General features: G+C 23.1%; 4 protein-coding genes across 4 annotated transcripts in view; 3 read left to right on the top strand and 1 right to left on the bottom strand.

Moving 5' to 3' along the window:
* The window catches only part of LOC105364207 (uncharacterized), a 14283-nt gene extending 9107 nt beyond the window's left edge, over positions 1-5176 (top strand). Inside the window, exons 12-15 of the mRNA XM_011502095.1 lie at positions 374-964; positions 1318-2277; positions 2590-3312; positions 4827-5176. Of these exons, the coding sequence (XP_011500397.1) occupies positions 374-964; positions 1318-2277; positions 2590-3312; positions 4827-5176 (2624 nt within the window). The remainder of the gene's footprint in view (positions 1-373; positions 965-1317; positions 2278-2589; positions 3313-4826) is intronic.
* A 10361-nt stretch (positions 5177-15537) lies between these two features.
* Vps24 (vacuolar protein sorting 24) lies at positions 15538-16656 on the top strand. Its single transcript, XM_011506001.1, has 4 exons — positions 15538-15639; positions 15707-15767; positions 15970-16364; positions 16485-16656. Exons 1-4 carry the CDS (start codon positions 15595-15597, stop codon positions 16641-16643), a joined length of 660 nt encoding a protein of 219 aa, XP_011504303.1. The 5' UTR covers positions 15538-15594; the 3' UTR covers positions 16644-16656.
* A 1492-nt stretch (positions 16657-18148) lies between these two features.
* Positions 18149-20132, bottom strand: LOC105367323 (uncharacterized). The gene has a single exon (XM_011505988.1). It carries the CDS (start codon positions 20053-20055, stop codon positions 18190-18192), a length of 1866 nt encoding a protein of 621 aa, XP_011504290.1. The 5' UTR covers positions 20056-20132; the 3' UTR covers positions 18149-18189.
* A 2153-nt stretch (positions 20133-22285) lies between these two features.
* On the top strand, positions 22286-27596 carry Vps51 (vacuolar protein sorting 51). Its single transcript, XM_011505976.1, has 10 exons — positions 22286-22384; positions 22502-22636; positions 22765-22986; positions 23049-23644; positions 23770-23983; positions 24234-24458; positions 24820-25154; positions 25475-25646; positions 26586-26698; positions 27322-27596. The coding sequence occupies exons 1-10, from the start codon at positions 22301-22303 to the stop codon at positions 27428-27430; spliced, it is 2205 nt and encodes a 734-aa protein (XP_011504278.1). The 5' UTR covers positions 22286-22300; the 3' UTR covers positions 27431-27596.
* Positions 27597-27811: the final 215 nt, after the last annotated feature.

Raw genomic sequence — 27811 nt, 5'->3', positions numbered from 1 at the left:
ATAGAGGATCAACTTAAAGCACTTTATTATTTGCTGTCAGAAGAAAAAGAAAAAAGAGGTAATATATTTTTGTAAATCGAATTTTTAATAGTTGATTAATTGAGCATTTATATAAAATCGATAAAAATTTCTAAAAATGATTCAATAAATCAAAATTTTATTTTAATATCGTATTAAAAGAATTCTATTAAATTATCACATAAATATCTTTTAAAAATGTTTTTTACTTCAGTTTTCTAAATAATTAGTTTGAAGCATGTTTTAAAAAATCAATACAATTAATCATAAACATTAAATATTTTATATTATTTGTAGTATAAGATTGATAAAAAAAATATATCAGCTTTCATATAACACAATTTTTAAATTCTAGATCGATCATTACGACGCAGAAAACGTGACGTAGATAAACGTCTAGGCGATGATCCATTAAGCTTACTACATGACAATATTTTTTTACGTAAACGCATAAAAACTGAAGAAGCTAAAGAACGTCTAATAGAGCGTGTTAATGAACGTAAACAACGATTGCGTGAAAGGCAAGAACAAAAACGTGAAAAAGAAGATCTAAAGAAAGAATCTCGGGATAGTAACGAAAACAACTTCTATGGTTTCCAACATGGGGAACCCTTAAAAAACTTTCCCGAGGGTGATGTTTACTTTCAAACTGAAATTAATACTAACAAAAATAAAGGAATTAACTGCGATTATAATGATGATGACAATATAAATAAAGAAATGTATAAAAACTGGAAGCGCTCAAACATACCTACAGATATGGATGAATATAAAAACCTGTGGTTCGATGAATCAGGAGAAACTAAACACATGCCTACTGACTTTTTTGAAAATTTAAAACTGCAAACACTTAATTCAAAAGAAAATTTTAAAAATTACGGAGAATTATGGGAAATAGAATCTTTTCATAAGAATGAAACAAATGATAAGAAACAAAACGAGTCTGGTAAATTAATGATTTCTATTTAAATATAATTTATAAATTTCGATTTAAATATATTTAGTGGATAAATTTAAACATGAAATTAGATTAGGGTCTCAATATATGAAATAAAAGGATTTTCTAAACTTTATAATATAATTGATGTGAAATTTTATTATAACCACTAGTTTATAATCAATATAAATTATTTACACAATATTTTAGAACAGTAATTAAATTATTAGTAAAATCAATACCTTCTTAAAATAGTAATACAAATAAAAAGTAATTTTTTTGTATTAATTTGCAAAAATTGCAGATACTCCGTTATTTAAAAATAAATATTCAAAACTATTAAGTATTTTACTACGTTTTAGATGAATCTGAAAATCATGAAATTGTTACTGAAATTTCTTTAAGAGACTCAGAAAATCATAAAACAGAAGAACGAGCTGCACAACAACTTATCAATTTCTATAAAATGGATATAAATGAGAAAAACTACGATTTGGATGATTTAAAATTTAATCAAAAAGAAATTCAGTCACAATTGTTCCCATTGATAATTATACCTAATAATCCAAAAATATCAACAGGAAATGACAATTTTAACCTTGAACAACATAATAGATATATAAATACTGACAGATACCACGATAATCTAAATAAAGGAATACAGCCTAGTGAATCTTTATACCACCGAACTAAGAGATATTTAAATGATTTAGAAGATTTACTTCACCAAGAAATGATCACTCAGGATAATAATAATCTTAAAGACTGTCAATGTCGAGTCATACGAGGAATTGAAGAATGTAAAGATTGTGATTTAAATTCAAGAAATTTTATAGGAACACAATTAATTTCTATACCAAATCAAGCAATCGATAATTACAATACGAAAATTCGAATTCAAAGAGACTTGAATAAAGAAACCAACACTGATTATTTAGAAGAAACAATAGACTCTGGAGCCGATAGTGACAAAATCGAGATAATGAACTCTGAAAGACCAACCAATCCAAAAAAATCATCATATATTAAAAATGAAGAACCAAATTTTGAAAATTATAATAAAACAGATGAGATTTTAGTACCTACAATCATAAAGGTAGAAGATGAATTAAGTACAAAGAATATCAATGATAAAACATGGAATCGGTTACCAAGAAAAATAGAGTCATCGGCAAAGTTTCTTCTTAAATCCGAAGAAAATTTGACGAAACCGGCAATTAACATAAACTCACAAGTTAATCAACAGAAAAATAGTGATATCAACGATTTCTCAGTTATTAATGCTTATATACCAACAAACGAAACAGAAACTGCAATAGAACGTACCAATATTCGTTCCGTTAATATTACCTCTCCTCAACACTTAATGACATCTCCTCTTGGAAAAACACAAGATAAAACTACTTTTTCAAAATCCACTCGATTTCTTGGTGAAAAAAGTTTAACTACTGATTTAGAAATTGACAGAAAATCTACGATTGCTAATGTTGATATTAACGAAAAAAAAGAGACACAAAATATCAACGATCAAACTACTATTATTTCCATAACAAATAATTCAACGGAAATCAAAAATATAGATGACATAAATTCAAATAATGAAACTTCAAAAATTATTAATGTAACAACTATAGATCATAAAATAAAACCAAAGAATAATAGTGCAATAAAAATAGATGAACGCATTAAATCAAGACAAGCAAGATTAACTACACGAGCCGAAGCTTTAACGGCGTTAAAAAAAGAAAACGAAAGTAGACGAGCAAAAAAAATGATCGAAGCATCTATGAAGATAATAGATATGGAAAAATCTAAATTTGCTGAATATCAAAAAAGACGTTATGATCAAATAGAAAGACTGAAACGAAAATTACGAGCGAAACGTGAAAAGATGTTACAACAATATAGAAGTGAACTGCTAGAAGTAATAAATGACAATTCCGAATCTAAAGAAAGTAATATACATAGACGTGACCTATTTAATCATTTTCAAACAGCAAGCCACGATACCACAACAAACGACATGATCACAAATCCAAATGAATTTGATTATAGCATAAATTCTAACCCAATTAAATATTCATCAGAAAAAGATACTTACAAATCTAAAAGTGAAAAATTTTTGCCAGCGTTTGAGATGTTGGAACCATTTCGTGATGTTCACAGTAAACAAGCTTTACCAAAATTTCAAACTAAAATATACATAGATGATGATAACAGCAAAATGCAAATAATTAAAGATAAAAAACAAAAGACATCACCGAAAAAACATTTGAAAAATGAAGATGCATATAATATAAACCATGAAGAAAAGTTTAGAATAAAAAATAATAAAAGATTTCCATATGCTTTGACAGGTGGAGATGCCAAATTAGAAAACTATAACCATAAAAATATTAATAATTATAACGACAATAAAAACAAATATTATATCGAACAATCACAGGTAGAACAATATAATCCATATACTATGTATAATGAAGACATTTCGATACCTTTACATGTACAATATAGTCAACAACCATTAAATACACAGCACGCTTACATAAATTTTTATAAGTTAGATCCATCATATGTGCAAGAAACATCTAACGGACCTTTCAATAAAGTAAACCCATTGAATACACATCAAATTCAAGATTTTAATAGGTATAGTACAAATGATGAGAATACACAAGAATCATTTGATTACAAAATTAATAGACAAACTATACCAAATCAACAACTGTCTGAAAAAAATATTTATCAATTAAATACACCTAATTATAAAGATATTAAAAATGAACAATTTGAACAGAATTGTCAAAAAGCAAAACGATCAATTCTAAAAATTTCTGAAATTCATCCATCAATGTATGAAGATAATGAATCAAATAACACTTCACATGAATTATTAATAAAACCATCGTACGTATTTCCATCAAGAAGTTATGGTTATAATCCCTACACATATGTAAATAGAAGGTATAAAAGAGAAGCCATGCTCAATAATGGAAAAAATATGTATGAACCACTATCCTTTTCATTGGGATTGGAAAAATCAAAAATGGTATCAAAAAATTCGGAAAATGATGCATGTAAGTGATAAGCTTATGCAAAGTTACATACTATTATTTTTTTAAAAGATTTGTTAATTTAATAGTATTTTAAACATTTTTCGACAATTTTATATTTGTATTCTACAATTAAAAATTTTTTGTAAAAAATTTTTGAATTTTTCTATACAAATCTCTTTTATATTAATTTAAATATTTTGTTTATAAATCATTAAAGTAACAAATATATTTAAATGAGTTATATTAAATTATTTTATAATGATTTATATATATATATATATATATATATATATAATTCAATCTAATATTGTAATTATATTCTCATGATAAAATACATTTTTTAGTACCCAACAATTTTATTAGAAAGAAACGAGTAGTTAATGAATTCAGTATCAAGAATAAAACACCTATTCAATATAAATTACCAAATCATAAAAATATAAAAAAGGTTCATACAACAGATTTTAAGAAAATTTTTAAATTACCTATTAAAACTATGAATAAGCAAACTGTTCAAATGGGTGACTCTTTCATTAATGATATTCCTATAAAAGTCGAAAGACTTCATTTCAATAATTATTTGAATGATATTAAAACTAAAAGTTTCCCAAGACAAAAACGATCTATGGATCAACATTATGATTACCAAATAATAGAAAGTAATGGAATCGATCGTTTTGATCATATGGATGAACTTTGGAATGACATAGGTGAAGAAGAAAAATTATTACAAGAATACGAAAAAAAAAATAACTCGATGCAAAATTTTATTGAAACACAACACAATCTTACAAACGACATACAACTAATCACAGAAGCATCTAATAATCAAAATAATTTAACAATTCAGCAAAATTCCTCATCTACCATACAAACAAATATAGGGTCAATATTAATTGATTCAATTCCAAAACTCCAAACTGTGATAACTGGAGGATTAAAAAAAGCAGAGAATCTTACAGGTTCACTAGAAAATTTTATTGACAACTACGATAATCAATTAAATAATACAAGGAAGCGCTTAAAAGATAATTCAGGAGATATAAATACGTTTGAAGTAAACAATGAAAGACTCAATCACAATATTTTTAAAACTATGATTGGAAGCGTAAAAAAGTTCTTTGGTATTGTATCAGGAATTGCTAAGATCTTTCATGTACATTAATTAGCTATTATTTAATTTGTTTCTGCTCTACGTTCACTAAAGTACAATAAATTACAATCAATAATTGTGTTGGATATTAATTATTTTGATAAAAAAATACAATAAGTATTTTATATAAATAATCCCGATTTAGAATTAAAATAAAAAATTTCTAAAACAATCAATGTAAAAATCATATCAATAAAAATGAAATTTTTACAAAGGTTGAGGATGATATTATATATTAAATGATTATATATATTTCGCTTCATTTGTATTATAATTCTATATATATATATATATATATATATATAAACAATGTTAATACAATAGTTATAATGTTAATTAATTTATTGTTTATTATATTATGTACTGTTATATTTATTATGGTTAGTTAATAATTTGAAGATATTTTATACACAGTTTTAGAAATATATAAATTATAATATTGCTATTCAACTGTATTGTAAATGATTTAATAAAATACTAATATCAAATTTAATTATTATTAACTTGTTATTTCTCATATGAATTAATATTACTACTTATATCATGTGTTATTATAAATTTTGAATAAATTTATTTTTTAATTACTTAATCTACATGTGTATATTTATAATTAAAACAATATTATTTTATTTTTCTGAGAAAATTTATTTATATCTGTATTTAAACGCACTAAACATTATTGTAAATTAAAATTATGTATTTTGAATTTTTAAAAGTAATCTGTAAGTTTATGTTTATGTTTAGTGGAATACATTTATACAATTAAATACAAATAAATTATTGTGTAAATTAAAAAATTTTCTTATTCTTATATAAATAATAACAATACTTTTAAAAAGTACGTTTATAAAATTATAAAATAATATTATATATAATTTTATAAGATTTATAAAATTATATACTGTGTAATATACAGTTTTGTACTCTACTTTACTGTACTGCCTGTACTGCCTGTACTGTTCTGTATTATTTTGTATTGTACAGTATTCTGTTATGTAGTATTGTATTATACTATATTGTATTGTATTTTATTGTATTTTTTGTATTGTACTATACCATCTTGTACTATAATGCATCTGATTATTATGTAAATAAAGTTTTTAAATAAATTATAATAAAATGAATAATTTATAAAAAGTAATATAATAAAATAATTACGAATTTTATGTTTATTACAATGCAGTTATACAATTATATTTGAAAAATGTTTATGAAAAATTATTCATACTAAATAAAAAATCTATTACGGGGCACGAACATTATTAAAAATGAATATTATAAAGATAACTTTATAATAATAATAAGAAGAAGAAGAGGAAGAATAAGAATAATAATAATATACATGAGTGTAGTTAAAATTAAATAATATTTTATTCTAATAGTAAACCGAAGTAGACCCAATTTCGTTTTAACATAAAGAGAATTAATTATGTTTTCAGTTTTGAAACGTATTTATATAATATTGAATATTATTATTAAAAAGAACCTTTTTCATACACTGTATTTTATTTTTAAATAATATTTAAAATTACTATTAAATTATTTAACAATATATACTTGAAATGATCTCAATTTTCAATCTTATCAAATATTAGAAAAAATAGTAACTAGACGATGCGACACCTTTTATAAAAACTCGAAAATTCTTTATAATTCATAAAGTAATATAAAAAAGATATATGTTTCAATGTAAAATTAAAAAAATTTTTATTTTTGCATATAAATCTTAGATTAAATATTCTATTTAAAAATTCTACAAAAAACTCTACTCTAATGAATATCACCTAATATCGGATACATAAATATTCTATACAATTATTTTGTAAAAATTTAAAAATAAAATTTCTAAAATTCAACGCAATTTAAAAAACAATTTTATCCTTGCAATTCTTATTAAGAGTAATATAAATTTGAAAATTTAGGTTATATGAGAATTATTAGGTAATTTTATTATAAATAGTATTGTAAATTAGTTATTATTTTCTTTAATCTTAATTCATTTTTAAAAATAATTTCTAATTAATACACAACAGATATAAAATAATCCTTAAAACTTAAATTATAATAATGGTAGATGAATTTCAGGCTTTAATGAAGATATACATTAGTAACAATATATGTTCAAAGAATATTATATTATAATAATAAAATTAAAATAAAAAAACTAATCATTAATTTATCATTATTTATCTTCTTTTGTAAAATAGCAGATTAATTATGGCATTCTTGTTCTTTAATTTATCTAAGACATTATCCAGTTAATTGATGGAAATCGCAATTTAAAAAGATAAGATTTTATAATAAGAAGATATATTTTATTTTAATTCATCATAATCAACGATAAAGACAAAAATATATATTCTGCTTATAAAAAAAATATTTATTCATTTTTCTTGTCGTATATTATATGAAAAACGAAACGATTCTATAAAAAATGGCAATATAGTTTTTAATATAAAATATAATAAAGTAAAGAAGTAATATCAAAAGTGAAAGGTTTATTTTCAAATCATCCTTGTATCTATTAAAAGAAAATAATGTAAAGTTAAACACTTTATTCGCTTGATCAAATGCTTTAACAAACTAAAAACAAAAAAGTGCCGAATGAGAATAACAAAAACAATAAATCAACAAATGAACCATTGCTAGATGCTTTTGAATCATTGTATTAATTTTCATTCCTTTAAGGTGCAATTCAGGTCATATTATTTCCGTATTTAATATCAATCTATTGTTGATGTCACAGTTCATGTTACCGTTTATCAATATATATTTCGCCATTCTTTTAAATTTCGTAACAATGACACCGACCGTACTTCAATTAATACATCGAATCGTGAAGAACATTATTCAGCGATCACCCACTCGTCCAGATCCTTTCAAATCGTTGCAACTTAAATCACTCATGAAAAGTGTTACTAAAATATAAATTCAAATAGAAAAAACAGAAATTTAAAATTAAAATATTGTATAATCGATAATTATGAAAAGAAATAAATAATAAATGATAAAAGTGATAAAAAGTGTGCAAATCAAGAAATTGTTAAGTAATTTGAATTATGAAAGAAACGAAATATATAAAAAGATGAAAAAAGTTGATTTACTGCAGCTTATAATTATAGGAGGAATAATTTGTAATATTTCCGAAATAACTTGCTGTAAATATATTCAGTAAGTACAGATTTCAAATTCAAATATTAAATCATTTAGAATCAAATACAATAGAGGAATTGATATTAAAGTTATACTTTTCAATTTTTTATTAATTTATTGTTTATTTGTGAATTGAAAACTAATTTAAAATTTTTTTTTTAAATTAATCACTGACATTAATATTGAATACTTTTAACTATAGCAATAAAAAATATTTGTTGAAGATTCTAAGATTTTTATTTAAAATTTTTCTTGAATAAAAAAACTTTTAAGTTAAAAAAAATTTTTATTTTATTTTAAACTTTCAACATTTATATTAAATGTATAAATAATACTATATTCAGTTTTCTAAAAAATTATTATTATTTCATATAATTACCATTTCTTATTTAAGAAATATTTTACAAAAATTATAATTCAGATAAAGTTTCAATCTGAAAAGAATTTGTATATTTATAAAATAAAAATAAACACAAGTATTGAATTAATACTTCGTTAAATTGAATAAAACTGTTTTTTTTACAACTTGGTCAATTATAATTGATTTTAAAATGAAAATTTACAAATATGTAAAATATAATTATATTTTTGTATATCTGAATTTTATAAAAATGGTATATGATTATTTGTATGCTGCATACCTTAAATAATTGACTGTGGGATAAGTAAAAATTATGTTATTCTACGGTTTCTGCAAATTATCCTCACTTACGTACAGTACAAGTCAGATTTTTAAACATTGGCCGAGTTGTGTATTCACTTCGAATAAAAAGAATGTATTAATTGTTCAGAGATATGTATGAAATTATGCAATTATCATTGTCAGCAAATGATGTCATGCAATTATTTCTTGATATATAACATTGTAAAACGATTTAAATTAATATGAAAAGAAAAGGAAAATTTCTTTTTTTTTTATTTTTGTATTATAAATTAATTTTGTTATTAATATTTTTACAGAATGTATTGATCAAAATAATTATATATTTAATATATTAATAAAAAAAAATAGATTTCTTTAATTCAAAATATATTTATTTCTAAAAATTTGTTAATATAAATTATAAATTTAATAGTTCTCAATAATTTTTAGACACATATTATAATCTTAAATACAAAAATTAATTCACTTTAAAAATTCAATGATATGATATCAACGATACGGACTGTGTTTCATAAAATACAATTAAAACATTTTTAAACATGCTTTTATCAAATAATTAATTTTAGGTATAATCGAGTTTTTTAATTTATTATCTTTTAAAATATATTTTGAATATGCTTATTTTAATTTATTCATTTTTTTTTATAGACAATATATACTTACAAAAAATGCAGATGCAAATGATAGACTAAAACGAGGATTGATATTTCTCATACCGTATGAAGAAAATGACATAACACATAATAGTAACGAAAGTAGTCAAGAAAAAATATTAATAGATGATACAAAAACTACCATGGAAAAATTAAATAAAACTAAACGAGATCAACCGTTAAAAATTTATCTACATTTTAATAATAAATTTGAAAAAAATAATATAACTGACAATACTGAAAATCTAAATACAAAAAATGATACTTCCTATATTAATATGAAGTTTATTTCAGATCAAAAAGAGATTAAAAAAAATCTTATTAATATAAAAAATATCGCTAAAAGTGAAAAAAATTTTGAAAATAAAAATTTAACAATTATCACAATGAATGCGAAAGCTAATAGATCTCGCAGAATGAGCCAAAAAAAATACATGTGCTATTGCAAACAAGCAAACTGTAAAGGTAGACAATGTCTTCATGAACAAATTCAACATCATTACCCTTGGAACAAAAATTATTTTCCAAATGTTAAAGAATATACAGAGGATGAATATGATGAAGATTTATCAACAGAAAAAAGCGACGATGCAAATGTTAATGCTTACAAATCGATCAAAACTTACGTGAAAAGCAACACACCAACTCCAATTGAACCAACCAAGTTCAACATTCCATTTGCTAATAATATAAATTTCGATCAAAGAGTCATGGTAGGCAATGAAAATCCCCTAATAAATCAACGACAGAATGACCCTAATATATATTATTCGAATCCACAAATGAAAATACAACAAAATGAAGCTTTTCCAATTTCGAAGTACAATCTTCATAATATATCTCCTAATAGAATTACTTACTCGGAATTAACACCAATTGAACAAAATCATGCTACTATTACTAATTCGCAATTAAAAGATACTAATAATTTTACACCCAGTATTTTCGGCAAAAAATTTCACAATATCGATGACTGTATTAAACTTTATGGACATACTGTCTGCATTATTTTAAGAAATACGTCTACTGACAACATTGAGGCAACAGATTTATTAAATAATGTACCTATAAAATCATATTTAAATGATAAAAATAATAAACTTGATGAATATTACACAAATACAAAAACTGAGTACAAATTTTCACATTCAAATGAATTCGATGAGGTAATAAAATCGAATTCCAATTTAACTTTTAATAATTACCTTACAAAAGAAATTATAAAAAATAAAACTAAAAATAACGTTAAAAATATTAAAAAAACTAATACTTATCCAATGAATGAAAATAATCATGCATCTATGCAGAATGCTAATCTTGATGATAGTTTACCTATTGTAAATAATACAAATTTAAGTAATAATTATTCTAAACCTATTTTTTCTATAAATAATGTACATTCACTAATACCATTAGAATCCAATAATACACAACAACGAATTACTACACGATCTCCAGCATTAAACAATCTACAGAATACAATTAATGGCGGAGCTACTATGACAGATAACAGTACTTTCCTAAACGAAAGTAACAAAAAAAGCTCAAATGAAAAACAAACACAACTTAAATTCTCTAATAACATTCAAAGTCTTAATAATAATGAAAATATAGAATCTAAAAATAATAATGACGAAAATAGAGGTGAGTTACCACAAATTAAATTTTCCACAAATGATACAAAAACTTTATTGAAGGAAATCGAACAAGATAATTTAATAACTGACAATACTTCTAATTTACTTAAAAAAAATAATTCTAAAAATTACGAAAGAAATGCGTTAATAAAATTAAATATAAATCCAGATAGAAAAAATACTGAATCTACGCAAAAACCAGTCTATGGACAAACTAGAAGATCAACAACTGAACACGATAATAAGTTAAAACAAGTAGAAAATAAATTAAATTTTCCGGATATAAATATGATCAATGTAGATAAAAAGAAAAAATTTGAAAACATAGAAACTTTAGTACAATCAGTTGATGATAAGCCATACATAATTTATGAAAAGACTTCAAACAATAACTCTATAAATAATAATAATAATAATACAATATTAAATTCAGATCTTCCTTCATTTTCATCAAATGAAGATGTTACTCAAGCTTACAATAATATTAATGATAATATGATGTTGACAATGAATCCAAATACAAAAACAGAAATAAATGATAATTTGAATAATAATCAGGAAAACAACATTTCAATAAAAGATAATATTAATGAAATACTTTTTAAAAATGTTATTAAAAAAGTTATCAATAATTTTGTGCCTGGAAAAGCTCAAGATTTAATAGCAAATTATGGAAAAGATAATAGCTTAAAATTTAGCGATACTAATATGGAAGATGTATTTCCAGAAATTTTAAATACACCTGACTTAAAAAATCTTTTTTTCACTCCAGAAGTTGAAGATATGATTGCTGATACAGCAAAAAACTTTATTTTTCAAATAACTGGTTCACCACCTAATAACGTACAAGTAATTAAAAATATGTTGCATAACATCGTCGACAAAATCTTTTTATCAGATCCAACTGTTGCGTCGGTAATCGTCAATCAAGATGGTCAATGGGTAACAGAAACTGTAACATTATTGGACAAATCAAAAGACTTAGTAAGTTCGAATAATGTTCCTAAGCAAATTTTCAATAAAATTCAAAATATTATAAATCAAGCAGCAATTGGAGAAAAAAATGCAAGAGACCCTGTAATAAAAAATTTAATTATAAAAACAGTAAAATATTCTTTGGATAAAGAAACTGGTGCTGTAGATGAATCAACAATTCGACAGGCTTTTGAGCTTCTTCTTAACAAAAATCTAAATTCATCGAATTTGATGACCTCTGAAAAAACGCCTAATATAAAAACGAATAATTCTTTAACCCTAAAAGATACTACTTCGTTAAATAACACTGATTACAAAGTAGAATCGACAAATACTATTAATCAAGACAGCTTACATAATAGACGATTAAGTGAATTACCAAAAAATCTATTTAAAAAACAAAATAATGAAAACATGGAGTTTAAAGAAAAAAGAAGAATTTCACAAGAAAAATTAAATAACTTGCAATTTCGGAAAATAAAACCTGAAGACCAATTTATAAATGACACAAATAATAAAATACAAAAATACCAATTTAATAGTCAACGCGCTAAAGAAGATTTTGATATCTTAAAAAAATTTTCAGAAAAACCAATAAATTATACAATTTTAAACGAGAAAATAAAAAACAAATATATCGGAAATATTGAATTACCAGAACCAGATGCTTCAATAGAAAGAAAACCAATAAAATATTTCACACCTAATGATAGAATTCTAGAATATATTAAAAATCATCAAAATTTAGATAATTTGAATTTAAAAGCAGTATCAAAAATTATTGGAAATGATGACAAATATAACACCGATAAAGTAACACGCAAAGGTTTTACAAAAATTCCAACAGTAATAATAAATTATAATTCATCAGAAATAGGTGAACATCCTATAAATACACTGGACTATGAATTATCAATTTTACAATCTAATCCATACGAATTAGAAAATGCTACAGAAAAAGAAAATTTTAAACGACAACCAATAAACACAAATAATTATAAAAATGAACAACAAACTTTTCACAGAAATCCCGTTACATTAACTATAAATAATCATCCATCAAATCTATTAATTGGAATAAATAATTCCTCGGTATCCGAAAATGAAATATCAAAAAATAATGAATCTAAAACTAATATAAAAATTGAAAATAATATAGATATAAATCAAACAACTAATAGACTTAACCATAATCAAATTTTAGATGTATCTAAAAATAAACTTTTACAACCTTTACCTACAAATAAATACAATGTAAATTCGTCACTGTCCCAAAATATGAAATATCTTGGAAAACTTGTACCAGAAAATTCTAATCAAATGTCAGAAATAAAAAATTTAGATAAATCACAAGAATCAAAACTAATATATATTGGAGATGGAGTGAAGCTACCTATAATAATTAAAAAACTTGAGGATGGTACATTCGCCCTTATGTTATCGGATGCTATATGTAAACAATGTATATATGAAAATTGTTCATGTTATCTTCCCAATACAAATGAACAAGTATTAAATGTACGTGAAAGAAGAAGTGATGAAGCTATTCCTCTATTTAATTTACTCGATCAACAAGGAAAGGTTAAAGAATCTACAATAGATTGGCTTACTGAAACATTAACCAAAGCTCACAATTTAATCCCAAATTTAATTACAAACAACAAATTAGAAATGAAAAGCAAAGAATTAAAGGATGCGAATGAAGAAATAAATCCAAAAACAAATTTGAATCAAAGTCAAATAGATTTTTCAGTAATTGGCGATTCAATTGCTTCAAAAAATAAAAAATTTTATACAATAAATGAGTTTATCAATGAACAAATAAATCCGACCAATATATTTAATAGAAATATAGCAAAAACTTTTACAAGTGCTTTAAAAAAACCAATAAATAACAATGTTGTATTTACTGAAAACAATACGCAGATAATAAATCATGAGCATCCACAAGAAAATTTGGAAAATGACATAAATCAAATCAAATTAAATGATAAAGTTGGCCAGAAACTAAATAAAATAACATTTCAAAACATACGTATTGGAAAAAAAAGCAATAAAAATAACATTTTTGATACTGAATTTGATTATGAAATGAGTAATCCGCTTTTCAGCGAATTGAGTCAACCACAAAATAATGTAAACAGTGAAAATGGTGGGCCGCCGTACAAGTACCAACGTTATGCTAACGAAGATCTGATTGTAAGCAGAAGGACAAAAACACTTAACAACGTTTTACATTTTATGAAAGACCTTCTAATGAATACAACAGATGATTATTAATTATTATTTCTTTTTTATTTTATATAATTATTTGTTTTATGCATATTTAAAACTCTATACAAAAAATATATATATTTAAAAATAACTAATAAGAAATACACAATTATAGCAATTATAGCAATTATAATACACATAATAAGACTAAACACTATTTTATATATTTTTTGTATGAAATTTACAGTAATATATTAAGATACTTATTGTTAAAATTATTTTTCCCAAATTATTATTAAAATAAAATATTTTAAATTAAAAACTATACTTTTTTAATAGTCTTTTTTCTCTCTGAACCTATTTTTTTAACATCTACTTACAACTTTCAATATATAATAAAGGCACTCAAATCTATTTATTTCATACTTACTAAATCTTATATAATGCTTGAAACATGACGTAAATATATAAGTAATTAAATTATACCTGAAGTTCTATACCACTTTAATATGTTCTTATTTTCAAATTATAAAATTCCAAATTTATTTTGTAAAAAATCGATAGGACACTGTTCAATAAAAATTAATAATACTAACAATTATAAATTTTATATCAATATATATTTTATACTACATTTTTTGACTAGTTATACATTACTTTTAATTAAATAATTGAATTGAATTTCTAGAATAACTTGAATTGAATTAAATTTTAATAATTTATTTATATATTGAATTATATTATATATATGGTAAATTATATATATCTTCAATATTGCATTTTATTTACATGCGATATCATTGTCTCTTTATTTATTAAAATTGGTGTACGCTAGCTACATACCAAAAATATCATAAATGAACATGTAAATCCCTTCCAAATCTAAATTTAGAACTTGACAAATGTCATTTAATAAATGTGTTTATATGTAGCATGTCCTCGCTGGTTGCATACCCTTAAAACAACTTTAGCAAAAAACAACTAGATTCTTTAAAATAGAAATCGTTCCATGTTTTTAAAATAGAATTGTCAATATTTTTTCCATCTGTCTCTAATATAAAGTCTATGATATTTGTATAGTTGTCTGCACTGTGCAGTCTGCTTGTCAAAATTCATCACATTAAATTAACAAAAATGGGTCTTTTTGGGCGATCACAAGATAAAAATCCAAAAGAAATGGTAATATTTATCAAGAATTGCAGTTTTACTTTTATTTTCTTCTTTTTTAAATATTTAATAATCGTAGGTTAATGAATGGACACATAAATTACGCAAAGAAAGTAATCAAATTGATAGACAGGTTAGAGGTGAGTCAGATCCTAGATTTAAAACAATTTGACAAAATTCATTTTTGACAAATATTCAGTAAATGTTAATATTTACAAATAAATTAAATTGTTATAAAATTTAATGTACATTCCAATGAAATGTAAACAATGTTTATAAACTTATATTCTTATTTTGCTTAATGTATTTTACAATATAAATATGTTTTTCCTATTGCTACAGCAATTCAAAGAGAAGAAGATAAAGTAAAACGATCTTTAAAAGATGCTGCCAAAAAAGGTGATAAAGATGTTTGTAAAATCTTAGCAAAAGAAGTTATCCGTGCTAGAAATGCATGTAACAAATTACATACATCAAAAGCACATTTAAATTCTGTTACTTTACAAATGAAAAATCAACTGGCTACTATAAGAGTCGCAGGTTCTGTATCAAAATCTACAGAAGTTATGCAGGCAATGCAAGCACTTATCAAAGTACCTGAAGTAGCAGCAACTATGAGAGAACTTTCAAAAGAAATGATGAAAGCGGGTATAATTGAAGAAATGATGGATGAAACATTAGATTCTTTTGAAGATTCGGAAGAAATGGAAGAAGCTGTAGATGAAGAAGTAGACAAAGTATTATATTAATTTAATTTAATATATAATTTTATACGTTTTTAATTTTTTCAATTATAAATATATTTTTGTATCTATTTTTGTATATATTTAATCAAGCAGAATTTATTTAATATTCAGATTCTATGGGAAGTAACTGCTGGACAAATGGGACGTGCACCTGATGTTGTTACTGATACCCTGGGAGCATCTGCATCCAAAGAAGAAGATATTGACGAACTCAATGATGATAAAGAACTTGAAGACATGAAAAATAGGTTGCAAAGTCTGCGTAGTTAGATTTAGTTCTAGAAATATTCTTTTATATATAATCACACTGCATGCTTTACTTAAAAATGATTTTTTTTATTAATTTAAGCCTATAAATTCACATAAATTTAACATGAAAAAATCATATTTACATAAAAGTATTGAAAAAACGATTAAATAATCATAATTAATTCCGCAATTATATGTTTTTTAATTTTAACTATTTAGTTCATATAGACTGTACAAATATACATAATTTAAATTATCACGCTTAATATAGATTTAATTTTTTTTTTTTTAATTTGTCTAAAATGTACAATAACCTTGTATAACAAGACTATAAACGAATTGATAAACTCCAAACTAGCTTTTATATGTGTCTTCTTAGTATCTATTTTCTATGTCAAAGTTACTTGTTACAGCAAATTATTGAGTTCAACTCAAATGTAAATATTGTACGTAAATTAGCTTTTTTGAGCACATAATTATAATATATGTATGTACAAATTAGTTTCTTAAAATTATGATTATATTATTACTAATAAAAATTAACTTTATAATGTGTTTTAAATTATTTTAATAAAATACAGTATATCAGTAGTAATACAATACTTGAAGCAAATTCAAATTGTAAAAAAATAGAATGATTACAGCATTAAAATATTGAAATAAATAATAAATTGTTTAATTACCTCAACATGTAATTACATGAATTACTTATTAATTGTAATATAAAATTATGGATAACAAATATTTAAACCATAAAGTTTTTTAACTTATTATTTATATGTAAATAATAATTTAGATATATGTAGTGTAGAGATATTCAATAAAATTTAATGACAAATTTTTATAAATTTTATATAAACCTTAAAAGTTAAATATTGAAATCTTTATTGTTAAAAAGTAAGAGTTTCTTCTATACAATAATTAATAAAACTTATAATTAGAACTATTATTTATTTAAATTGAAAGAAAAATGATTGAAATAAATAAAAACACGAATGAAAATGTAAATATGTATTAATTAAATAATTATACACATAAAATTGAAAATAAATTTTATAGAAGCAATTTCAATAAATTTAGATTATATACATATATATATATATATATATATATATATACATATATATTATGATCCTTCAAATGTCAAAATATAAGATTTTTATTATGAAACATTATTATTTTACTATTTAAATAATTATATATAATGATTATTTCGTTATTAAACGAAATTTAACTTTTGTACCATTTGCAAATATTATTATTTGACTTGTCGAAGGCTCATTTATATATATTTTTATTAATAATATAAAGTTCTATATTAAAGATATTTATAAATTATCTGAAAAATATTTTAGATAAATAATATTAATATATATTACTATAAAAACATTTAGCTGAATTTTAAATGCAATGCAAAATGTATAAATAATTATATTTAATATTTTCTAATATTATCTTTAAAGATCAATAGTTAATTTTCAAAATATTTTTTATGTGCTAATAATCTTAATAAAATAATTCACAACCACATAATTATCATACTATTAATATTAAGTTTTATTTTATTTCACAACCGATCAATTACCATATTAACAATGGCAAGTTTGACTTGTGCTTTAGATTTTTTTGGTAACCTCCTTACGTGAGGTTTAAGCTTATTAAGAAAACGTCGCAACTCGCATTGAATTGGTATAAGTGTCCTTCGACATCTAGCTGACATCCTAAGTTTTGGCCGTGTTTCTTCAATAATCATTTCATCTTCAAATTCATTAAAATATGATTCTTCATTTACTACTACAGTTTCTCTATCAGCTTCATCAAATTGATTCATATATATATCATCCCTACTCATATTTAAATCTGCTTCTATCATTTCTTGTGAAGAAGGTTCAGGAAAATTGATTATATTTGAAATATTATTATCAGGTACAATTTCAACATCATTATTTTGTTCAAGTTCACTTTTAACTTCACCTTCCACTTTAACATATTTAAATGAATTATCCTGTATCTGCTGTACAACTTTTCTTCTTGCTTTCTTAATAGATTTTGAAGAATTTTTGTTGTGTTCAGGTAAGTTGATTTTTATCAACAATCCTGGTGGTATACTTGATAAACTATTTACTGGAATTGGAGCACCTAAATTTGTAATATCTCCAGAAAATGGTAAAATTACTTTTTTTATGTCAGATGAAACATTACTCACTATATTATTAGATATAGTAATTGGTTGAAATTGATTAGTAATTAATTTCCAATTATTAGCAGTTGGAATAGGAAGTTTTTTAATAGGAAAATTATCAAATTTTTTATCTATTTTTGGTAAATTGATAAAAATTGGTCTTTTAGATTTGCCTCGTTTTTTTGCTAAAGGAGTTGGCTTATTCTGTGGATCAATTTTAGGCTTTTTACTTGACACCGAAGCTCTAACAATTTTAGTTCCTTCTCCCTCCATATCTGTAGTATCATCTACAATAGTTAGAACTTCAATATCGTTATTACACTTCTTAATTGTGGGAATTGCATCACAAGGTCCATTTCCATTATTGAAATTCTGGCCAGCTTGAAAATGTGCTGAACATAAAACCAATCGTCGAATCTGATTAGGAGACATTTTTAAAATATCTTCTCTTCCTAAAAACTGACACCATTTTAAACATCTTCCAATTTCATATGCAGGAAATGGATGAAATTTATACTTTTGCATTTTATTTTTTGGGTCACTCCTTACACGTCCACAAGATGCACAAGCCTGACTTCCCAAAATAGCCAAAGGCAAAGGATTTATCTTTTTATTATCTTTATTACAAGAATTAAATAATTCTACATAATCTATAAGTTCTTGATCAAAATCACACCTGTCTTCATCATAATCATCATTTTCATCTGGGTATTTAATATTTGGTATTGCATTGTCAATTAATCGATTATGAAATCCTTGTAAAAACTGAGATTTGTCAAAATGCTTTGAGCAAATATAACAAAACATTATTTCCTTCCTAGTAAGTCTATAATAAGAATCAACACCAACAAAATCTAACCATTCCAAACATCGAAATTCTTCTCCAGGAAAATGATGAAAAGTTGCTTTATCATTTTCTGGACCAGGTGGATTTTTTCGAAAACGACCACATAAAACACAACCAATGTTATATAAGCTTTGTTTGGGATCATAAATAGATGGTACCGCATTACTATTTAATCGATCATAAAATTCATTTACAAAATCTGACACTAAAAAATGTTTAGAGCAAACCATCCTTTGAAGTAATTGTTTTTTAGTTAATTTATACAGTTCTTCTCTGCAACAGAATTCCAACCATTTCTTGCAACGAGATTCATCATTAACTGGAAATCCAAAAAATATATATTCTTCCACTCTGTTGTTTGGATTCATGCGAGAACGACCACAGACTACACAAGGATGAGGCATCTTGAAAAATAGTTAATTAGAATTGATCAATTATAGATTCTTCATCCATATATATTCATTGTCAAAAATTAATATAGTCAAAATTGTAACCTACAGAAAGAATAAGATACAAAACATGTAATACCATTACAATACTGTTACTTATTTTATATATTGTAAAATTAATATTTATATCTTTATTATTCATATTGATTATTATTCTAATGTACTGATTGTAAGATTTTCTCTTAATAAATTATTTGAAATTTTAAACAATAAATATAGTAAATATTAAACAAAATACAAAAAGTTTTAATTCATATATAAAATTAAATGATTCACATAAGATACTAAAGTTTGTTCAAAACCATCTACGAAAATAAAAGAAATTCATATATTTATAAATTATAAATTTTCAAATATATTTTTTGAAGACGTAACTAATAAAAGAAATAAGTCGCACCTATGAAATTTTCATCTAGTAAACACTACAAACATGTAGTTTCATAACCTATACATTTATTTAAAATATATAAATATACATACATGTGTATATATGCATTAAATTGAACATATATTAAAATATGTTTATACTAGCTTTCATTAATCGAAAATAATCAATAAGGGATTCCATTTTTATTGTAACTTTTTTTATTAAACATAAAATATGCAATAATAATTGACAATTGTCACTATAGAATTTTCAGTTGTTGCTTAAAGCTAATAATAAGGATTTTATTTCAATATTAACATTATTAAATTTGCACAGAAAAGGTAATCTTTCTAATCTTTATATTGATTAATTTATTATTGAATTGATTTTTCTACTCTTGGTAAAATATTTCAATGCAAATAATTACGTTTTATTGATCAGTCATTCCTACCAATAACCAATCAACATATTGCATGTATTTTCTACTTAAACTTTCCAATTTAAAATATAACTGTTTAATCTTCGCATAATCCAAATTGGCAGTAATACTTTTTTAAAAAATAACAATTTTAAACTATATCACTTCTTTTCATTTTTTAATATCAGGTGTAATTGTTATTTATTTAAACATTTTGAAATAAAAAAAACAATAGTTTTTAATAAACTTTTAATTTATTAAAATTTTTTAATTACATAAGTGACTACATTATCTAAAAATGTAATGCAGGATTAGAAATTAATAAAATAATAAATCAATTAATTTTATATAAGATAAAAATTGATTTAAGCATATTTAATATTGGTATCATGTCATTTGCATTCAATTTCAATAAATTTCTAAATATACAATTATTTTTATATTTAAATTTAACAATATTTATATTAAAAATTTATATTTAACAATATAGGAACCATATCAATTAGAAATTTTTCATTCTTCTGCAATCCTAAAAAAATTTATAACAGAATAAGTACTACACGTACATAGGAGTATTGCATTAAACCTAAATGTGTAGGAAGAATGGAACAACCATTGCTTTTATTTGTGATTGAAATAAATTTGTCAATGTTGTTCATATGCAAAATAATTCAATATTGGAAATATTTAATAAATATAGATAAATAAAAATTAATTAATATATAAAAAATGGTTGATATCCATTTATTAATATATATGATAAAAATTCTATTTTTCAAATAATTTTTTACTTACTATGAGTTGGTAAAAATAAAACTTTATTATTATTTTTTGAAAATATTTTCATTTTTATAATATAAATAAGATTTGACATACTTATTATTATAATGAATATCGATCTGGCAGTACAGAATTGTTTTTAAATAATAATTATATTTTTTTAAAATTAAATATATTTTCAATTTTAAGTATTTACAAAAGTCCAATTTTTATTTCTTGAATTGATTTCAATTTGTAAACTTTCTATAATATTATTTATATATCCCGAATAAATTCTTCAGTTCTCTTATCAATAATTGGAATTCCATATTAAAATAATAAATTGGTTTAAAATTTAACCACTAGGTTCTGTATTCTATACTTACGATTCCTATATTATAATTATAATTTGCTACAGCGGAATCAGTTGAAGAGCATTAAAGATTAGACTTTCTATGTTTACTTGAAATATCGGTTTAAAATGTGATTAATGTCAAAATTCTATTATTAAAGTATAGAAAAAATATTTAAAATATATACATTAGAATTATCTGAATCCCATAAAAAATCCATAATCTTCATAATAAATAATACAGATTGATAAAAACAAATAATATATTTTTATTAAATTATTTATTTATTTAATAAATTTAAAAATGACATTAGAAAGTTGTAACAGTCCATACGACCTTAATGGACAAAATTTTGATGCTGAAATATATTTACAGAAATTATTTAAGGTTAGTATAAAGTATAATGTTTGTTAACAATTCAATGAAATTTCTTTATTTTTTTAAAATTATTAACATTTTCGAAAATTAATAAATTGCAAATTGCAATTTTGTTTTAATTTAAAGGATTATAACCTTAAACAGATTATGGATCATGAAGTAGAAATCATTCATGATACACAAACTTTACACTCTGATATGCAAACTCTTGTATATGAGAACTACAATAAATTTATATCAGCTACAGATACAGTTCGTAAGGTAATTTTTATTTATTTACAATTACTTAAATTTTGCCATAAAAACAAAATAGAATAATAAAATGATTACATACTTCTATGATTAGTACACAATTTTATTTAAATTATGTTCATATTTATTTCCACTAGATGAAATATGATTTCAATCAAATGGAAGAATCAATGGATATGCTGGCAAAAAATATGGATAGCATTACTTCTTTTTCTGAACAAATATCTTCAACGTTACAAAGTAGTCGTCATCAAATAACCAGATTATCATCAGTTCATAGTCTTTTAAAAAAACTGCAATTTTTATTCAAGCTACCAAATAAATTAAAAGATAGAATAAAAGATGAAAATTATAGTCAGGTATATGTATTGTTAATATTAATGTATAATTAGGAAATAAATTATTTAAAATATTTTTAAAGGCTGTTCAAGATTATATTCATGCACAAAGAGTATTAAACCAATATGGTAATATGCCTTCCTTTCAAGGAATACAAAAAGACTGTGAAGAAATTGTTGATGAATTAAAAGATAAACTACGCACTCAATTTCATAAAAGAGAAGCCTCAACTAAATTATTAGCAGAAAGTATTGATTTGCTGCTTCAATTAAAAGAACCAACTGATGTATTATGTGCTGACTTTCTAATTCATGCTGATATACGATTGTCAGAACTACTTGAAAATTTGAAAGATATGTGTGAAAATGATATTATTGAATTTGTTGATATGGGTAGTTCTGGTTTTTTAAGTGATTTATGTTTAATTGTTGCATCTTATAATGACATGTTTGTAAATAGACCACCTTTGGATACAAATGAATTCAGTGATGATTTTGATACAAAAGCTGTTTCTCGTTTAAATACATTTATTATGAATAATATGAAAAAATATTTTGATCTTGTAAAAAAAAGAGTTGAAAATGTAGCTGATACTGTGATTTTAGTCCGAGCATTAGATCGATTTTATAGAAGACTTCAGGCTATGAATGTACTTTCTGAAGATACAGATTTTTCTAGGTAAATATATACATACGCACATACACATGCGCGCACACACACACACAGTACACATAAAATAAATTTCAAGATCAAGAAAAATGAAGATGTTTTTATCAAATTAATTATTTATAAAATATTTCTAGAACTGGAACAGAAATTGTTATAACTGCAGGTAGAAAGCAATGTCGAAATCATCTCTCTGCTTTAAAACAATACTTAAGTGAAACTCTTGCTAAGGTAAGACAAACTTTAGCATCAAAAGTATCTTCGAATGGTGATGGTGGTTTGGCAGAACTTCAAGCTCTACTTGTAATGCCCACCATTGAGAAAATAAAAGGAATTTTACAAGATTTATTGGTTTGTGCCCTTAAATACTTCTTTTATTAATACCTTATATTTATGTTTACCAAACCACCAAAAGAAAATATTTACAATATTTAAAGTAACATTTCAAAATTTATTTATATATATATATATATATTATTTATAAAAATTTAAGAAATAATAAAAAGAAAATATATTAATGCGGTTTTTATTAATTATAATGTTATTAGTTTACTTTATATCTATATAATATATGACTTATATGATAACATTATTTTTTTAGGTTTTTTTACAACCAGAGTTGTCGTTTGGACTTAAACCACAGTTTTTACAACGTTTTTGTATTGATGAAGTACGAGAAGGTTTAGTAATCGGTTTTCTCCATCATTTAACCGCTATTGCAAATGGATTTTGTACTGGATTAGATGCTCCTAAATTTCCACCAACATTACTCTTACTCTTAAGTAAAATGTGCCTTGAATTTAAAGACAGTAATGTTCACTATCTTGTAAGCTTTTTATTTTTATTATTTTAGTTGAATAATGTAAATATACACTATTTTTAATGTTTTCTGTATAGCAAATTACCTTATATTTTTATTTATTTTTTTAAATAAAAAACCTATATGAATTAACTATTAATTTTTATAAAAATAGTTAAATTTTTGTTACTATATGAAGTGATATACAGATGATGTTAGATTATAAATATAGAATAAAAATGAAATTAGTAAAATAGAAAGATGCAAAGTAAAAACTTAACTTCTATTGAAACAAAGCAAATAACTAATAGAAATCTAAAGCTTGTTATTGTCTATAATTCTTTTATAATACTAACTAGAGGATATAACAATAAAATATTTTATTTAGCTCAGCTCAACAGATAACTTATTTAACGTAGACGAATATGCATCTTCTAAAAGTGATGTAACTTCTGAAATGGAGATCTGCGATAATTTTCAAAAAGCTGCTCAAGAACTTTTAAATCACTTTGTTCGGTTACAAGGACTGACAGTATCACAGATGCTAAGAAAATCTATAGAAACTCGTGATTGGCTTCACACAATAGAACCAAGAACTGTTAGAGCAGTAATGAAACGCGTTGTCGAGGATATAACTGCAATTGAATTACAAGTCACTGCACTCTATGATGACATCGATGGACAAATGGACAGAAGTAGTGATAGTAGTAGAAAAACTCATAGGTTACAAACAATTTATTTTTTAAATTATTTTATATACTAACTAACAGTATTTTTATAAAATATTAGAAAAATCATTAATATTTTACTGAATATTTGAATACTATTGAAGAAAAAACTATTCTAAATAGTTTATTAAATGAGATTACTTTTGTATTAATATTTACATATGCGTTTATATTCAATAATTGTTAAAACATATCAAAATATTTAATTAAGATTAATTAATTGACATCATTTGTAATAATTAAATAAATATTTTCATTTTCTTTACTTTTTTATATAATAATTGATTAAATTATCAAATATATTCCTTATTTTAGTGTTTCAAGGCATCAGTATCGATCAAATTGGTCTTCCTTTACACCAAGCCATTTAGACTCTTCATTTGTATCCAGCATACACAAACTTTTTTCCGAACGAATTGAAATTTTTTCATCAGTACAATTTAATAAAATGTCAATTTTGACTGGAATTATCAAAATCAGCCTCAAGGTAAAGATATTTTAATAATGGAATTACATCTTATAACAATAGTATTTTACACACAAAAAATATTTGTAAATGGAAAGAATTTCATAAAATAATTATTTATTTAAATTATCTAAAATTTGCAAAATGGTAACATTTTCAAGATTAAAAATTAATTTTGACCTTTTATTTAATTTAAATCAATATTTATGATGGAATAACCTTTGAAAACTCGAAATTTTATGTCAATAGAATTATTTCGAAAAAAATAAAATTCTTTATTTTCTCCAGTTAACAAAATCATAAGAAATTTTCAAAATCTTTTTAATTGACGATATATAATTTCATAAATTCAAATATATGTAAGCTCATGAAAAATTGATTTATTCATTATTTAAGTTTATTTTATTTTCTAAAAAGTATTCGTTCAATTGTTTAAACCATAAAGTAAAATAAAAAATGACACTTTTAAAAAATTATAATTACACATTATTTTTCTTTGGAACCGAATGAATATATATCAAGATATCTTTAATCATAGGATATATTTAAGTATATTTAGCTATTATTAATATTATACATTTAACTATAAATAAGAAAAATCACTTTAATTTTATATTCAAAATTTAAAAAATATATTATAATTTATAAAACGACTAATTTAATAAAAAATAATTAAATATACACTTAATATAGAAGGATATTAAATTTAGAGAGTTAGAGAGTTATATAGACAGAAAGAGAGTGAGGGAGAGAGGGGGGGGAGGAATTAAGCGTGCAGGTGATAATTTTTGGAGAAGTAATAATTCAATGATAAAATGAGCCTGTCGTTATTCACTTACTATCGTAAAATTAATGCTTCTCTAACAATCAACCATCATCTCGAATCATCGTTTTCCTGACATCTATATGTATTATGTTATAGATTGTGCTTTGTCTAATACTTTTACGTTATTATTATAGACTTATCTAGAATGTGTCAGACTGCGAACGTTCAGTAAATTCGGACTTCAACAAATACAAGTAGATACACATTATCTTCAATTATATCTTTGGCGATTCGTTAGCGATGAAAAGTAAGTTTCAAATTAAAATTTTTACTATATTATGATTGTAAGAATAGAAGTGATTTTTTTTTATTTTATATATTCAAGTATAAGTAAGCTAAATCATTGGAAAAGTTTGGTGTAATTGTAATAGCGACTCAAAAATACTCTACTACCTAATATAAATTTTTAATTTAAACCTGTAATTAAAATAAATTCCATATTCATTAACTGATGTAAAAATGATATTATTAATTACATAAATTACATATTCCATAAAAGAATTGTCATTTCTTTATAGTATATTAAAGTATATTAACTAAAGTATATTGATTTATATTCAAAGTATTTATTTGAAATTAGACTCATTTTCATTCTATGCTTAAAAAAGCTTATGTTCAAATATTAGTAATGAATGTACTTATTAAAGTTTATTTACATATAAGCAAAAATATACTATTCATTCATAAGATTTTTTAAATTTAATTAATAATTCATATGATATAATTTTTAAAAAATATTCATCATACCTTTATTAAAATAAAAAATTAAGAATAAAAAGTAATTGTAATAACAGAATCCATATAGTACTCCATAAATAAATCTACTAATCAATAGTGATTGATAAAACTAAAAGATTTTTATTTCTTTAGTTTGGTGCATTTTCTGTTGGATGAAATTCTAAGCAGTGCAGTACACAGATGCCTAGAACCAATTCTCATGGAGCCCAGCGTCGTTGATATTATCTGCGAAAGAAATTAATTAACAAATCACACCAAATATCGTTACCACTACTACTGTAGTGTCATTAATTTGAATTATAATTTGAATAAATATTTCCATTCAGTAAGTGCATGCATACAACCAAAACATATAAAGCCTACTGTAAATATTAGTTTATCAAATGAAAAATGAAATTGAATTTTAGTTCACTAGTAGTATACTTTTAACTTATTATGTTGTGAAAGTGTACAATTTATAATGATAAACCAAATGGATTAAGTAATTTCATATTTAACTATAATTTGATATACAATTTTATTCAAATTATATATAAAAATAAAGGATTTAATTATTTTTAATTCTTCAACAATCATTTAACACTGTTCATTATTTCATTAACTATATTAATTGTTAAATCAA

The sequence above is a fragment of the Ceratosolen solmsi genome, unplaced genomic scaffold (genome assembly GCF_000503995.2).
Source record: "Ceratosolen solmsi marchali unplaced genomic scaffold, CerSol_1.0 scaffold10, whole genome shotgun sequence".
In the NCBI taxonomy this organism is placed as follows: domain Eukaryota; kingdom Metazoa; phylum Arthropoda; class Insecta; order Hymenoptera; family Agaonidae; genus Ceratosolen; species Ceratosolen solmsi.
Note: the sequence above shows the minus strand (reverse complement) of the source record. Positions and strands in the feature narration are given on the sequence as shown.

Coding starts and splice junctions, on each gene's coding strand:
- Vps24 (XM_011506001.1), top strand. CDS start 15,595: ATGGGTCTTTTTGGGCGATCACAAGATAAAAATCCAAAAGAAATG. Junction 15,640..15,706: donor ATAAAAATCCAAAAGAAATG/GTAATATTTATC, acceptor TAATAATCGTAG/GTTAATGAATGGACACATAA. Junction 16,365..16,484: donor TAGATGAAGAAGTAGACAAA/GTATTATATTAA, acceptor TTTAATATTCAG/ATTCTATGGGAAGTAACTGC.
- LOC105367323 (XM_011505988.1), bottom strand. CDS start 20,055: ATGCCTCATCCTTGTGTAGTCTGTGGTCGTTCTCGCATGAATCCAAAC.
- Vps51 (XM_011505976.1), top strand. CDS start 22,301: ATGACATTAGAAAGTTGTAACAGTCCATACGACCTTAATGGACAAAAT. Junction 22,385..22,501: donor ATTTACAGAAATTATTTAAG/GTTAGTATAAAG, acceptor TTTAATTTAAAG/GATTATAACCTTAAACAGAT. Junction 23,645..23,769: donor GAAGATACAGATTTTTCTAG/GTAAATATATAC, acceptor AAATATTTCTAG/AACTGGAACAGAAATTGTTA.